General features: G+C 43.9%; 1 protein-coding gene across 2 annotated transcripts in view; it reads right to left on the minus strand.

Moving 5' to 3' along the window:
* The window catches only part of EPC2 (enhancer of polycomb homolog 2), a 41,486-nt gene extending 33,449 nt beyond the window's left edge, over nucleotides 1-8,037 (minus strand). For both annotated transcript variants that reach the window (XM_030454592.1, XM_030454591.1), the window contains exon 1: nucleotides 7,638-8,037. In XM_030454592.1, the coding sequence (XP_030310452.1) occupies nucleotides 7,638-7,790 (153 nt within the window). In that variant the 5' untranslated portion in view covers nucleotides 7,791-8,037. The remainder of the gene's footprint in view (nucleotides 1-7,637) is intronic.
* Nucleotides 8,038-14,792: the final 6,755 nt, after the last annotated feature.

Raw genomic sequence — 14,792 nt, forward strand, 5'->3', positions numbered from 1 at the left:
TTACAACACATGTACACTAAAAATAATTGATAGGAAAGAAAATTATTAAAAATTAACTACAAAATTTCATTTTATTTCAAAACCCTTTAACTTAGTAAACATAATTATTATTTTTTAACTTTCTGCAATAAAAATGCCTACCTATCTTACCTAGTCACTGGATACCACTCCAAGACATGCAGTGTTCTGTTCCTAGCTCAGCACAGGGGAATCAGACAGTACCAGGAGGTTTTTGTTAGGCACCTCAAACTGGTCAAACAGAGAAAAAGGGAATTGCAGCCATAAAAAAGGCAGAAAGCTAAGAAAAACAAATTACAGAAATGTAAACACAGCAAATACTGAGGGAAGAGGGGGGAGGAAGCATTTGTAAGTATCCTGGCTAAGAACTGATATTATATATATATATAAGTATATATATAGATATGAACTACTTGGTGTGTGACCAAGGATCTGAGAAGATATATTTTGGTACCAGCTCACCTACCTCTCCATTTAAGTGTGCATTTAAAATAACAACAGACCAAAGGCACATTTATATCTAATCAAGTCCAACATTCCTACTCCAGGCACTTCTTGTTGGCTTAATTTGAAGAAATAATGTTTTTTTAAAAAAATAGAACCAGGTGTGATAATCTCTCCTTTTGCCTTAAAGGATATGGCATTTTATTGGTGTAAATATATTAATCCTAATTAGAACTGCATCAAAATCAGGAAAAAAAAAGAACCTGAGGGAAGGTTATTTCTGCAAACCTCTGTTCCCTCATATTTAGAGCACTACTATTATGAGCAGGGACAGTACTTCAACTCAGAAACTTCAGGGATTATTATATATTAACAAGTAGGAATTTGTAAAACAGATTAAAATCAACACTTTTAAGCAGTGTATTCTGAAATACTTCATTTCTTTGACTCAGCACCAGTCAATATTCAATGCAAGCTTATGACAGCCTACACTGACACTACTTTTAGTTTCTCTGCTTCTTACTCCTCATACAGAGTAATTCAGTCCTGGTTCATTTCTTCTCTGCTTTTTTCAGAAATTTCAGTTCCACAATGAAACATCAGCACCAGTGGCTTTTGTGACACCTAAGGCTGAATATTTAAAATGAGAAATATGCTAAGACATACAAATGTTCAAATAAACATAAATCAAGGCTTTGTTTATTAGCTTTGCTGTCAAAACAAATAAGACAAATAACCTTTTGAATATCCAGCACCAGAATTATCTTTCTTATCAAAAATAACTAAACTCAAGATTAATATAAGCAGATTTAATGTCTGTCATCTCAATTATTCCAACAGCACATCTCAGTCAGGACAGAAACTGTACAGACTGCTGCTCCCTTTTGCCAAGCAGGACCCACAACTGATCTGGCAGCACCCAGTCCAAAGCCCCAAACCTGCCCCAAAGTGTTTCTTAACAGAACTTCCTTCTTAAATGGAAGGAAACAGAAAAATTGCTCCCTGCATCCAAACCGTGCCAGAGCTGAGCAGCAGAGCACGGGGAGGCAGATTTCAAAATGTTCCCCTAAGCTTTCATCATGGAATTACACCTCATCCTGAGGAAACCTACCTAAAAGGGAAAGTTCCTGCATAATGACCCGAGGTGTGACTCCCAATTAACACCCATGCAGATAGCATTGTTCCTCTGCTAGGGACTCAGGCACCCAAACGAGTTAGGACAGATTTCAAGGACTGCTCTGAACTGACCCCATGCAAACCACTTTAGCCTGCAGCCAAACCCCGACTTTATCTAAATTAAAGAGGGTGGTTTTAAGATAGGGCTGAACCCATCTAACCTCAGGATGACACCAGGACCTCAGCATTTTCCAGCTCCTTGGTTCCCAAGCTTTCTCTTATCCCCACATGTTCCTGACCACTTCTCAGCTTTTCCAGGGGGGGCTTCACCTCCATCAGCCTCCTGCAAAGCAGCCCCATCCCTACCAGCTGCAAAACAGGGCTTGTCTGGCTCAGCTGGAGCTTCAGATCACACCCCCAGCCCAGTTCCTGACCCTTGTCACAGGCTGAGCCTACACTGAGAGGCAGCTCTTTGGGGTGATGGGTGTTGATGGGATAATCCCTAACAAACTCAGCTGGAGTTGGAGGCTTCAGAGCCAATCTCTGCAGTGTTCAACCACATGAAACAGAGCCAGAGCAAATTAAAAGCTGCTCAGTTTAAGAGTTCACTCAGCTCCTGTGGCAGTCAGATGGGGTCCAAATTCAGCAAGGGTTTGTTTTCATCCCCACTGAAGTTAACATAATCCAACCTCCTGGGTGTTAAATCTGACACAGCATTATCAAATGGGATGGTACCAAGTACCAGCAGTGGAAGGAGAGGAAGTTTCTCTCAGGCACAAAGAAATACTGCAGGTGAAAGCACTGGAAGGATCCAAGATTGAAGGCTGAAAGCTGAACTAGTGGCTGGGAAGCAGAGCTGAAATGTAGGGAATGTCACTGCATGATGCAATGGGTCTCCCAGGGAGGCAGGAAAAGCCAGGACCTGAAGGCAGGGGGAGAGGTCTCATAAATAGGACTGAAGTTGAAAGTTCTATGAATCAGGATTACAACACAGCATTCTGCTCCCTACTACTAAACGTACCTCAGCAATCCCAGCAGGCTCCAAACACACCCAAAACAAGTAAACAAATACAGGTGCTGAACCCAAACTGAGAAATAAACTTCAACTGAGAATTACACTTTCCCCAACACATAAGCCAGTTGTTTCCAACCAAGCAAACCCTGTTTCTTTCCTAAGGAAGGTCTGCTGTCTTGATTTCACTTGGTTTTGCACAGAATTAGAATCTTTTGAGGTTGTTACTTTAACTTCTGCTGCCTTTTTGAGGGAGTTTTAGTTTACAGAATATCTGGATGGTTTGAACTGAAGTTATCCTCTGATGACCCTTCCATTTCACACACTGGTGTCCTGGCTTCTTTGTCCTACAAAGCCTCCCATTTGTAAGTGATTTTGAGGGTTCAACCACAGGTTAGGCATGGAGATCCAACACACAAACCTCAAGTCAGAGCAGGCTCTCTCCACATGGGGAGGCATTTATGGAGATTGGAAGCTTTTAAACCTGAACATGAGTGCATCAGACAGTACCAAGTAGCTCTCTCAGATTCACAGCTTCAATAAGCCCTCACACATCTCTTATCTTCTATCCTGGATATGCTCCAAAGCCACCTGGACACCACCCTGGGCAAGAAGGAACAGAGGGGTGGCCAAGATGACCTCCAGGGCCCCTTCCAACCCCAACCTTCCTCTGCAAGTCTAATACCTGACTGCATTTGTTTAAGCACCTTCCAATAAATCAGGGGTGTTGACAGTGCAACTAACAACAGAACTTCACCTCTCTAAAATACTTTCATTATTGTAAAGTTTAAGACAATTGCTTTAAGGCATCTGTTGGTCAACAACTATAATTTAGTGTGATTATTGCTCAACTGGTATCAAAACAAAACAAAAATAAATAAAAATCAGTCATGTTATGCAAATATCTGTAACATTTCAATGTACAGAATCAGCTGTGGAACATGTACCAAGCAAGACTCCTGCCTTGACATTTACAGTGTGGACAACTCCATTAATGTACTCATAAAAAAAGAAAAAAGTGTGACACTACCTGCTGATGCAATGCACACTGAAAAATGCAGAATATGTAGAATGTAAAATGTTTCATCAAAAGACAGAGGGGCCAGAAGCACAGCACCCCTAAGGTCTCCAAGCAACACCAATGTGTTGATGTTCATGCATGCAGGAAGGAGCCCTTCTAAGAAATGATTATGTGACTGTTATTTGACCTTATGAACAGATACCACAGAAGAAAATAATGTTTAGGTCTCACAGTATGTGCAAGAAACTGTGGCTGTAGGGCTAGATCATAAGAAGCTTTTATTTTTAAAAAAATAAGATAGTACTGCCATGAAATTAACATCCCTGTGTGTATACACATACTTCAAAGTCCTGATTGAACTCCTCCAGTTCACTGTATCAGCAACAATACTCAGCATGTTACACTGTATCTGCAAAAAACACCCAAACAAAAAATTATGACCTGTGAAAATGCTTTCTGCTTTAAAAGGAGAATGAAGATGCTGCTTCAGAGCAGCACTGCTTACAGGATGCCTGGATGCTGAACACGTGGAGTTCCCTGTGCCACAGAAACTGAATGAGCTGAGGGATGGAGAGGGTATGGACAGAAGAGCAGGAAAAAACTTGAAGTTAACTGCTGCCAGCCTCCCAGTAAACACTCACAGTAATTATACATTTCATGAGCAGTGAAAGATCATCCTGAGGTGATCACTGGAGGGCTGAGAGTGAAAGTCACTTTGCATCCTTACTCAGCAGCATTACAATAACATCAGACCATGTCCCCAACTTGCCATTCGTGCACTTTTTCCTCTCCAACTTCAGCCTTTCCACGTGATGGCAAACTTAGCTGTGAACAAATACCTGTTCACAGAAGAATTTTGAGATCAGCTTTGACCAGGCAATCTAGGTATCAATCACCAGCATGCTCTTAGCTTCCTAACTCAAGCAGATTTACTCCTGCAAGCCTTCAGCCTGAATCTGCCTTGTTATTAAGCATGATTTTTCTCCCACAACTCAGCAATCTCCAGTAATATGCATTCAACTACAAAACACAAGAGTTATGTGATAAGAAACAAAACCAGGGCTTATCTGCTCTGCAGCTTCCCCCCCTCCTAGCCAAAACAATTCATTATATTATGAAATACAGCTCTTGCTCATCACAATAAAAACACCATGAAATGTTCCTACTCAGCTTCTGAAGCTCACAAAAGATCTTCTTGCTTTTGCTTAGCAAGAATCTCTTCCTTACATGACTTTAAAAACCAACAAACTAAACACAAACCCACACAATTTTTTTTTTTTCTCTTCGGGTTTAATTTAGGGTAAATTATAGACACTTGCTGACATAAACATGCTGCAGACCAGGAGCCTAATCCTTTCACAGCTGGAATCTCCAAGTGAGAGAAATGAGCTGCTGATCTGTAAAATGCTGCAAGTGGAGGCAAATCTCTATGATACTTACAGAGAAATGGAACTAGAATATTCACTGAGCTCAAAAGTCAAATCATGATGTTCATGTGGACACAACTGCACTTCTTGGCAGTGGGGTGCCCCATCTGGGACCCCAGTGGCTGCATTTTATTACACAGTCCCAATAACTTTAGGAACAGTAGTAGAAATGAGGGATAATCATTAAGCCCTCTCCAAGCTTTAAAGTTCCAAACCAGAATACTTGTTTAAAAAGTTGTGTTTTTTTTTTAAATAACAGTAAAAACCCACCACACCAATACATTTTAAAATAAACAGACCAAGTCTGCATTTTTTAAATATAAAAAATATCAGTCCTGAACAGAGCAAATCACATGCCTGTACTAGCAAGGCTATAGTGGAAAGAACAGGTTGGACAGATGTGCCAAATCTCAACCATTTTAAACCTTGCAAATCTGTAAATACAGTTCTTTTTCAGCAAAGTCAGCCCTGGGAGATGGTGTTTGAGCCCACACTACACCTGTACTACAAAACCTTTCTGATTTCATTCAGGCTTCCCCCAGGGCAGTACAGCAGGGACAGCATTCTGGGGTCTGTTTTGTGTCTCTGTAAATCCTCAGCTACCCTGGGGCTTCAAACACCTTTCCTGAGATGCACCCTTAGCTAAAGCCCGGGCTAAAAAAAGGCCTTGAGGCACTGGAGCAATTGAGACATCAGAAATGAATATGCTGATCTGCCTCCCACCCCCACAAGTGTCTCTCTTAAAAACACAGCAAATCGATCACAGCACTACTGCCATGAATAAAAGCTGCTTAATTACTTGGCAAATATTTAACGACTGTCATCCATCCAAGAAAGAGGGTTTACATACTACTACCACAAAAATTTTAAATAAAAAAAAAAAATATGTGAAAAGCAACCACAGAAAAGGTTGAGTGAAACTGCCACTGCATGGCAATAATCTAAACAAACTATTAATACTACATTTCATAATCCTGCCTGGCTGATGTGGCTAGCACTATCCTTATATATCACTTCCATGAACACTTCATTTTGAAACCATTGCATAACATATCAAATACAGAAAATAAACCTCATTCTTCCAGAGAAGCAACGTTTGAGTACAACACTAAAGCAGTTTTACTGAAGTATAAATCTAACCTTCTTCAAGACCAGCTAAGCAACTTGCTTGAACTCTTACAGCAATTTTTTCATTAGCAAGTTTATTGAAAACATCACTTAGCAAATTAACATCAGCATCTTGAGAAAACAAGCCCCAATTTATAGGCAGTAAGTGTTAAGCATTGCAAGGGAGACTTTTAAAAGCTCCCCAAGATTGCTTCATTAGTACCACACTTGTTTCTCTTAAATTCACCCCCAGATTCCAGCAAAAATTCCCTCTTTGGGAAGTGTGGGGAGTTCTGATCCACGCCAAAAAAACACGAGGGAAACAGCAAAAAGAAAAAATAAATACCAACGAGGGGAAGGCAGAGGGGATTCAGCTTTTAATATCCAGAAGTGGGGAAAAACCAATGGGAAAGGCATGGAGCCTCCTCTGACAGCTGTAACCTCGGCAAAGCCAATCCACAGGCACAGAGGTTTGGCTGAGGCGGGGACAGGGATTCATTGAGGAAATTCTGGAGGGTGCACTTACTATCGGGTCTGCCTGGAAGCAGGGACACAGCAGGAGATCCCACAGCCTCCTGAAACCCCAACAGCTCAGGAGTTCTGGGATCAGCAAAAGAAATCCCAACATTTAAACCAGAGCAGGGCTGAGCATCTTCGAAGTGATGCTTGTCAAAAAAAAAAAAAAAAAAAAAAAAAAACCAACACAAAATCTCGTGTTTACTTAGTGGGCAAAAGGTTTTTCCCCCCTCTCTGACACTAAAAGCAGCAGCATCACCACAGCAGTGCTTCCAACCGGGAATTTTGTGTAAATATTCCATTTTTATCATTCGCTGGGTTATTAGGAAATCACCTAAAAGCTGAAAAGCCTAAATACGTGCAGGCGATGCCGCTGACATTAGGTGCAGACAGCACAGCACAAAACGCCTCTTTTAGGAAAAAAAAAATTAAAAAAATAAAATAATAATAATAATAATAAAAGTAATAACAAAAAGTAGGGAGCGGGACGCGTGGCAACTACCGAGAATTCCTCCCGTAGCAGGTACGAGCTCTAGAAACCCAAACTGCTCGCTGTCCTCCTGCAGCCCCGGGCGGTTCGGTCCCCGCGATCCCCATCCCGGTCCCGGTCCTCAGGAGAGCGGCAGCGGCCCAGGCACGCTACGCCAACTGCGGCCGCAGCGCTCGCTCCCTCATTCAGAGACGCAGCTTGCGCCTTCCTCCTTCTTACGCTAGCGTAAAGGCCTCCCCCCCCCCCAACCACCACTAATCAAAACACTCGCGAGTCGGGACGCAAAGAAGATGGCGGAGCAGGGCCCGCTTACGGCGTCGGACAGCAGTTTACGCTGCGCTCTTTGCGCAGGGCCCCATAAGAACCGTGCAGCGCTGCGGTGGGGAGCGTGCGTAGTGCGCTTGGTGAATGCCGATGGCCTATTTCCCGTGAGGGGAGGGGGGGTGTCTGATAAACAATGGTGCCCCCCCTGCGCGGCTCCCTTACCGATTCCTCCTCTTTCTCCATCCCCGTGGGCATCTGCGGCACAGCCCGGTTGATGGAGACGCAGTCGTTGAGGTCGGGCATGTCCTTGCCGCGGTAGATGGGCAGCGGTTTGGCGGCGTCTAGCGCCCGGGCTCGGAAGGAGAGTTTGCTCATTGTCTCCCCCTCACAATAACACCCCGGGGCCGGGCGGGCGGGGGGGGCCTTCAGTGCGGCCTCGCCGCCGCCTCCCAGCCGCTCCCGTACCCGTCCCGCACCACCATGGAGGGTCCCGCCGCCCCGGAACAGCTCTCCGCGGGGCCGCCCGTAGCTCACAGCGCACGCCCCGCAGCCCTAGATCCGCGCCGGGCTCGCTCGATCCGCTCCCTGCGCCATGGCAAACATGGCGGACATTAACCAAAGCGGCCAGCGATCCCGACAGCCAACGCGAGAGTTCGGGCCGGGAGGGAGGGGGGGGAAAGGGAGGAGGAGGAGGAGAAGGAGGAGGAAAAAATAAAAAAAAAAAAAAAGAAAAAAAAAAAAAAAAGAGGAGGAGGAGGAAAAGAGGAGGAGGAGGAAAAGAGGAGGAGGAGGAGCAGGGGGGAGAGGGAAGAGGGTGCGGTGCGCGCGCAACCGAGGGCGGGAGGCTGAGGGGGCGGCGGGGCTGAGGGGCTGCGCTGTGAGGGGGAGCGGGACGGTGCCCGCTGAGGCGGGGAGGGATGAGTCGGGGTGGGGATGAGGATGAGGGAGGCTCCGGTGTCCCTACCACCCCCGTTTGTCTCTCACACAAACACACAGCCGGGAAGGCCGAAGTCTGTGACGGGAGAAAGCGGCGCCGGGGCGGCTGTGTCGGGGAAGGAGCCGTGACGGAGAGGGAGGGATGGAGGGATGGAGGGAGGGAGGGCCCTGAGGGGACTGCGCGGCGGGAAGCAGCCCCGGGTCCCTCTCCTCAGGGCCGGCGGAGGGCCCCGGGTGTTCGCTTTTCTTGGTTGGGAGGTCAAAACCAAAACAAAAATCGAACCGCAACGATTTAATTGCTTGTTGCAAAGAGGGAAGAAACTCGGAGCTGCTCAAAGAGTGACGGGCCTGTGTTTACACACAAAACTGGAGCGTGTTGCTGCGCCTGTCGCATCGCTCTGTGCCCATCGCATCTGAAACTCCCCTTCTTTTAAATTAAAAAAGGCCAAACAAGCGAAGCAAACAAAAAAACCAACTTGACCGTGTAGGTTCAGTCTCTGAGTTGCTGCTCAGCTCCCTGTGGCATTTGCTGCTGAGAGCGTTCGGTGTAAGAAATACAACTACTGTTGATAAACACGTGCTTTACAAAATGAAAAATAAAGAATTGTGTTGGCTACAGAGAGAGATAAGGAAGAGAAAACAAGTGCAGTGATACAAGAGGGGATAAATAAAGAAGTGATAACATTATGTGGGAAAGAGACCTGGAAGTTTTGTTAGCTACTCCTATGAAATCATCAGGTTAATAAACTTATATGAACAAATGAAGCTTTAAAAATTATCAGGAAAGCATCAGAGAACAAAACCCTGACAGGCTGCACTTGCTTGTAATTCCCTTCAAATATTGTTTTATTCATAAAGTCAATTCCTGACTGTTACTAGAGTTAGCAGACAACTCCTGTTGTGTAATTTCTATCCTAGAATTGATAGTTCAGCACCGGTTTAGAAGTGGCCAAGCTTCCAACACCCAAAATCAGGTTGATACCCCCAAACTGATTGACAATTGATTGGTGGTAGCAGCAGGCAGTTGCCATTTCCCAAAGGGTAATTCTTCTGAAGTTAATTACTCTGAGTAATTTTTCTTTCTGAGGACAATACCCCTTCAGGCAGCTACTCAAACCTGTGCAGCCTACAAGGGGCAGGAATTCCAGGCTCAGTAAATAAAATCCATTTTCAGCTTGTGTTTCATGACTTTTTCCCTCTAGATGCCACCCCACAGATTCTGCCATGGCTCTGCTGAACAGTGCTCTGTTGAAAACACTGGGTTGGCTGCACGGAGCAGGTGGATCCTCCTGAAGTACCTCCTCAAGTAATTAAAAAAACAGAAGGATTTTCCTCTTTCTGCCTCCCCTCTAGCAAAAAAGAACATTTTACACACTGCTGTAAGTTGGTTGATGTTGGTTTTGGTGGGGTTTTTTTTGCTTTTTTTCATTTAGCACAACTGAACAATAGATAATAATAACCTTTTCCCTATGTGGCATGTTCTGTTCTTTTTCACTGCCTAAACCAAGAAAAAAAAGAAAAAAAAAGAACAAAAAGGCAACATACTTACCCTCCAGGTGGCTCTTAGTCCTAAAGTCATCCCATTATTTTATTTCTACAGGCAAAGCAATTTTTTTTTTAAATGATGCCCTGTAGGATTCTGAGTGTTTTTATGTAGTCAAAAAAGCACAGAGTTAAACATAGCTAGAACTAAAGTTTCAACTTATATTAACTTAGCTTTAAATCAGGCCCATGCGTCTTCTCAGTACATACTCTGATCTCCTCATCTTGTAGAGTATTACAGGTTTTCTGAAGAATTTCTGCTGCAAAAAAATGATGAGCTGTACTTGACCTAGCAATGAAATAACTTCTGATCCACAAATCAAGGCAACAATGTCTCAAAGGGAATTATTTGTTCAGTAGTTGAAGAAGTCTGACTTGTCTTCCTATTTTCTGTCAGATAATGCAATTCAATATCCATGCTTGCAAGCTGGTAAAACCAAAAATACCCCAAAATCTATCTTGAACACATAAATCAATGATAACATTAGAGTTTTATAGGCTTGGGTGCTTTATCATGTCCTTGTTTTTGGTTCTGCTTCTCCATAATGACATGGAACACAAGGAACACTTGTTCTCATTGTAGCTGCCTACAGCCTGGGTCATTTTCAACTTATTGCAAGTTCCTATGTCTTTTTTTTTTTTTTTCTGATAATAATACACATCTTCCTTATTTTACACCAAGCAGAAGCATCACTTATGAAGGATTATATCAAGAAATCTCAGTGTACATTATCACCACATGAAATGCCATGAGTATGTAATAGCTCTTTATTTTGTGTGATTCCTTATAAGTACAAAAAGTATTTAATTTTTTTTTTTTTAAGCATGCATAGTATAAAAACAAAGCTTCCAGAAGTGCAGAATGACCTCTGAAAAGGCCTGGAGTCATTCAAGCTTGTGGAGTGTTGGAAACCTTAATTAATTGCATGGTGTTAAAAAGATAACCAGAATTGTAGGGTGCTAATGAGTTGTAAATACACCCAAAATACCCACCCAGCTAGGAAGTGTCTGGAAGGATTGTCTGTGTGTCCTGCAGTGTGTTAGGAGATGCAATTAGGAAAGTGATGCTGATGAATCTATGCTAACAAACCTTCCCCTGGTGCAGGTATTGTGCATCTCAGGTCCCTGCCTCAGCAGCAGCCTCATTGTGGGGTGTTTTGATCTGATGTTTAAGCAAAGCCTCACTGGAAGGGACCCTAAAAGTAGCCAGGAGGCTGGCTTAGTAACTCCAGCACCAGGGAAAGTGCTGAGCTTTCCAGGAGGGATATGAATGGACTAGGGGAGTCTTTTTAAAGGTTATGAAGTCCTTCTTTCTCCCCGTGTCTGAGAACTCCTATTGAAGTGAAAGGAACCTCTGTCCTATTCATTTCAAAGGGAGTTTTGTCAGGAGAAAGAGCTTGATCAAAGTAGCTACTAAGCATGCTTAGTGGCTAATGTTTGGAGTTAAATGTATCAGCTGTTCCAAACCATTTCTATTTCAAATTATTCAGAGGGTTTAGGGGACTGGTGGCCCATACATTTTCCTCTTTAAGGTCACCAAAACCTATCAGCCTTAGCCTGAAATCTGCTATGGAATAGCTTCTCAGGGGATTTAAAGCTCTGAATGAAAATTGTAAGAGTTGAAAACCAAGTTAAAATCTCAAGCCCAGCAGCAACAGCCACCACAGAAAAATATATAAAAAGGCAGCTCTAAAAGAGCTGATTGCCCAAATTGGGGCAGGAAGGCAAGATGATGAGAGGTGCTTGAGCTAGGAAGCAGCAGGAAGCTCCTCCTGATTTAAGATTTTAAACCAAAACTGCCATGTCAAGAAACACTCTTAAAATGCAAAGGGAATGTCCTGGTTTGGGCCAGGATAAAGGTGATTTTCTGTCTTGTACTTTTGCTTTTAGCTAAGTCTCTTGTAAGCAGTTGCACTTGCTGAAATTAACAGCAAGTTTCTCAGACAGTGTGTGCTTCTAGGACTGATAACACTTGTCCTGGCCCAAACCAGGACAGGGAAGTGTGCTTCATGTCTGAAGGTGCTGGTGTTGGGTACACTGGGAGGGTCACCAGCTCCCCCAGAAGAACCTGGTGCAGCTGTTTGTTACTGCACAAAATCTTGGATTCTGAGCCAAGGAATAAATCCATTTTTGATTTTAACACAACTCAACAAGTCACTTACCAGCAGTGCAGTTATGACACCAGGTGAATTTGTCAGAATTACACCCCATAAACCCACAAGTTTGTAGGATAAACTGTGTCCTGATGCCATGGTGTGACACAGCCTGCACACACCAGCCCAGCAGGTACCTGCCACTGAGGTGCCAAAAGCCATTGCAGGTGCTCAGAAAGACCTTCAGTTTTACCTTGAGGGCTAAAATGTGATGCAGAGGTGCCTGCCTGTGGATGTTCATCTTTCTCACAGAATATTGACACTGAAATCATGTAGAACAGCAAGTAAAACCAGGACCCACCTGTAGGAGTGCAGATCCTACAGAGGAATCTGGGGGTGATTTTTTTTAAAGCAGGCATTTTGAACATGATTGAGATCACTTGGTGCTGAAAACAGGGGGAGGAACTCCTGGTTCTTTTAATCTTTGACAGGAGATTCCAGGGTGGCATCCTCTGTGTCACTCTGTGAGCAGTGAAAGTGTCAAGTGGGATCCTGCTAAGGTTTGGTTACTGACAGCTGGGGGTGGGAGAGTGTCCAGGGGCTTCAAAGTCACAGCTCCCATATGTCACTAAGTGGAATATATGCATATTCACAGAAGGGGATTATGGCCAACAGCATAAACAACCCCTTTCCTGCACAGGAGGAAATCTCAGCATAAATTTTTATTATTGCTCTTCAGACAAACAAACTCACTTTCCTATTGTCTCCCCTCTCCCCCTCAAAAAAAAGAAACCCTTTGCCCTAAACAAAACCAGATGATGTGGGCTCATCCCTTCCTGGTCATTCTGCAGAGTGCTGCAGCTTCCACTGCTGGCACAGGACTAAATGGGGAAATGTTGGGCATTCATTTGTTTTACCACCAGGAAAAAGGTAACTTTACAGTAAAGAGGAAAAGCAGGGTTATGGCTGGACCTAGAAAACCTCTGGTAAAATTGGTGCATAGTAAGGATTGTATTTATATCATTACATTTCAGGGGGAAAAACACAGCAGGCCTTAAAAAGAGATTTACTCAACATTTAGAAAAACCTAGCAGAGCAAAACCATGAAAACCAAGTTTACAATATATAAAAACTTATTCTGAAGTCTCATAGCAAAGCTGATGCAGAGTTTCCTCTTCCAACCTGCTGCTGATCAATGCTCATTGAACTCTCTTGCTACATTGACAACTGTATCTTGATAAATGCACACACCTGCTCCCAGGAAAGCCACACATTTGTACCAGCTCTTGCTTCCTCAAGAACATCACTGGGAGCTGTGCTCAGCTGAGCAATTTCTTGTTATCTGAGTGACTAAAGATCCAGCGGTGCTCCCTGAAATTCTCCTGGGGGGAGAAGCTCACCTCTGAACACATGCAGCTGCTTTTGGTTCACAGTCAGACTCTTCAGGGAAGGAGGAGCAGAGTGTTTGCGGTTGAGTTGGACCTCACAACCTCATACCCATTGCCAGGTCCTGTCCTGAAAAGCTCAAGGATTGGAACTCAAATGTCAGGTTGGAAAGGACCTCAAGGATCACCTGGTCCAACCAGCTCAGTGCTGGGAGAAAGCTGAGTAATGAAGAAGAGGGAAGGTTGGCACCTGGACAGATCTACAGGCTGTGTAACACCCCTCAGAGCTTTTGTTTCCCATTGGATTGATCTTGAGAGGGTATTTTCACATCTTGAGAGGGTATTTTCACACAGCTGAGTCTAACTCCATGCTCCTTTAAGACTGAACTTGAAGCTGGGTGTGGAGAGCCTCCTCCTTGTGTCCTGGACTCAGGTTTGGAGCAGAGACAGAGCACAGCAGCTCACAACATTTTGCTGAACTTCACTACAGGAAAAAAAAAAAAAAAGGAAGGAAAGGGTTTAAAGTGGGAACTGAACTGTGGGCTTGGGGTAGAGCAGAGAGGGTTAGAGGGCACTGGTGGAAGTGAGGGGAAGGTGATGCCTTCAAGGTCTGAGTCTTCACGTTGCCTTGGAAGCACAGGAATGCAGGTGATGAGATTTGTGGAACTACAGTGAGGATGTGTGGCCAAGTAGGAACAGGGAAGCCTTGGAACAGGGAAGCCTTGGAACAGGGAAGCCTTGACACAGTGCAGAGAGGAGCAGAAGCAGCTGGAAACAGCTCGAAGCAAGAAGAGAAGAGGAGAGGTAAACAAACCACGCAGGAGAATTTCTGGAGAGCCCACACAATCGTTGTTAAACAGCACTGGAGAACCAGTTGCAGTTGTTTCACTTTCTGTCTTGGTTAACCCGTGGTGAGGCAATGCAAGATAAACTTCTGGCAAGCTCCACTCCTTGTTCCTGAGGCTTGGAAAGCTCTGGGAATGTTTGTGCAATAGGACAGTCAGGGAGTGAATGTTACAGGCGTGATGGGAATTCCTAACCCTGAAATCCTCAGTAATGCACACGAGATTAAAAATCAGGACACCAAGTGCTTCTGGCTGCTCCAGGTCTAACGAAAATCTTCCAAGACAAAAGAATCACTGGGTTTGGTAATGTTGCTGCAAGTACCTGAGTAGTGTCACTAATTAATCATTCTTAGAAACAAAGGAGAAATAAAGGAGCGGAAAATGCTGCCCTTACTTAAAAAGAAAATGACATCAGAGTTTTAACATAAATCTTCAGTAGAAAAAAAAAATCCCAGTGCAATAGCTTTATTGTCAAGGAGCCCGAATGAATCCCTCCCCATTTCTCCCCAGGTATCTGGTGGCTGCATGTTAATGAATTTCTTTGCACAGTTCTTTCTTGATTTTAAACACACTGAT

The sequence above is a fragment of the Calypte anna genome, chromosome 7, assembly GCF_003957555.1.
Source record: "Calypte anna isolate BGI_N300 chromosome 7, bCalAnn1_v1.p, whole genome shotgun sequence".
Classification (NCBI taxonomy): Eukaryota; Metazoa; Chordata; class Aves; order Apodiformes; family Trochilidae; genus Calypte; species Calypte anna.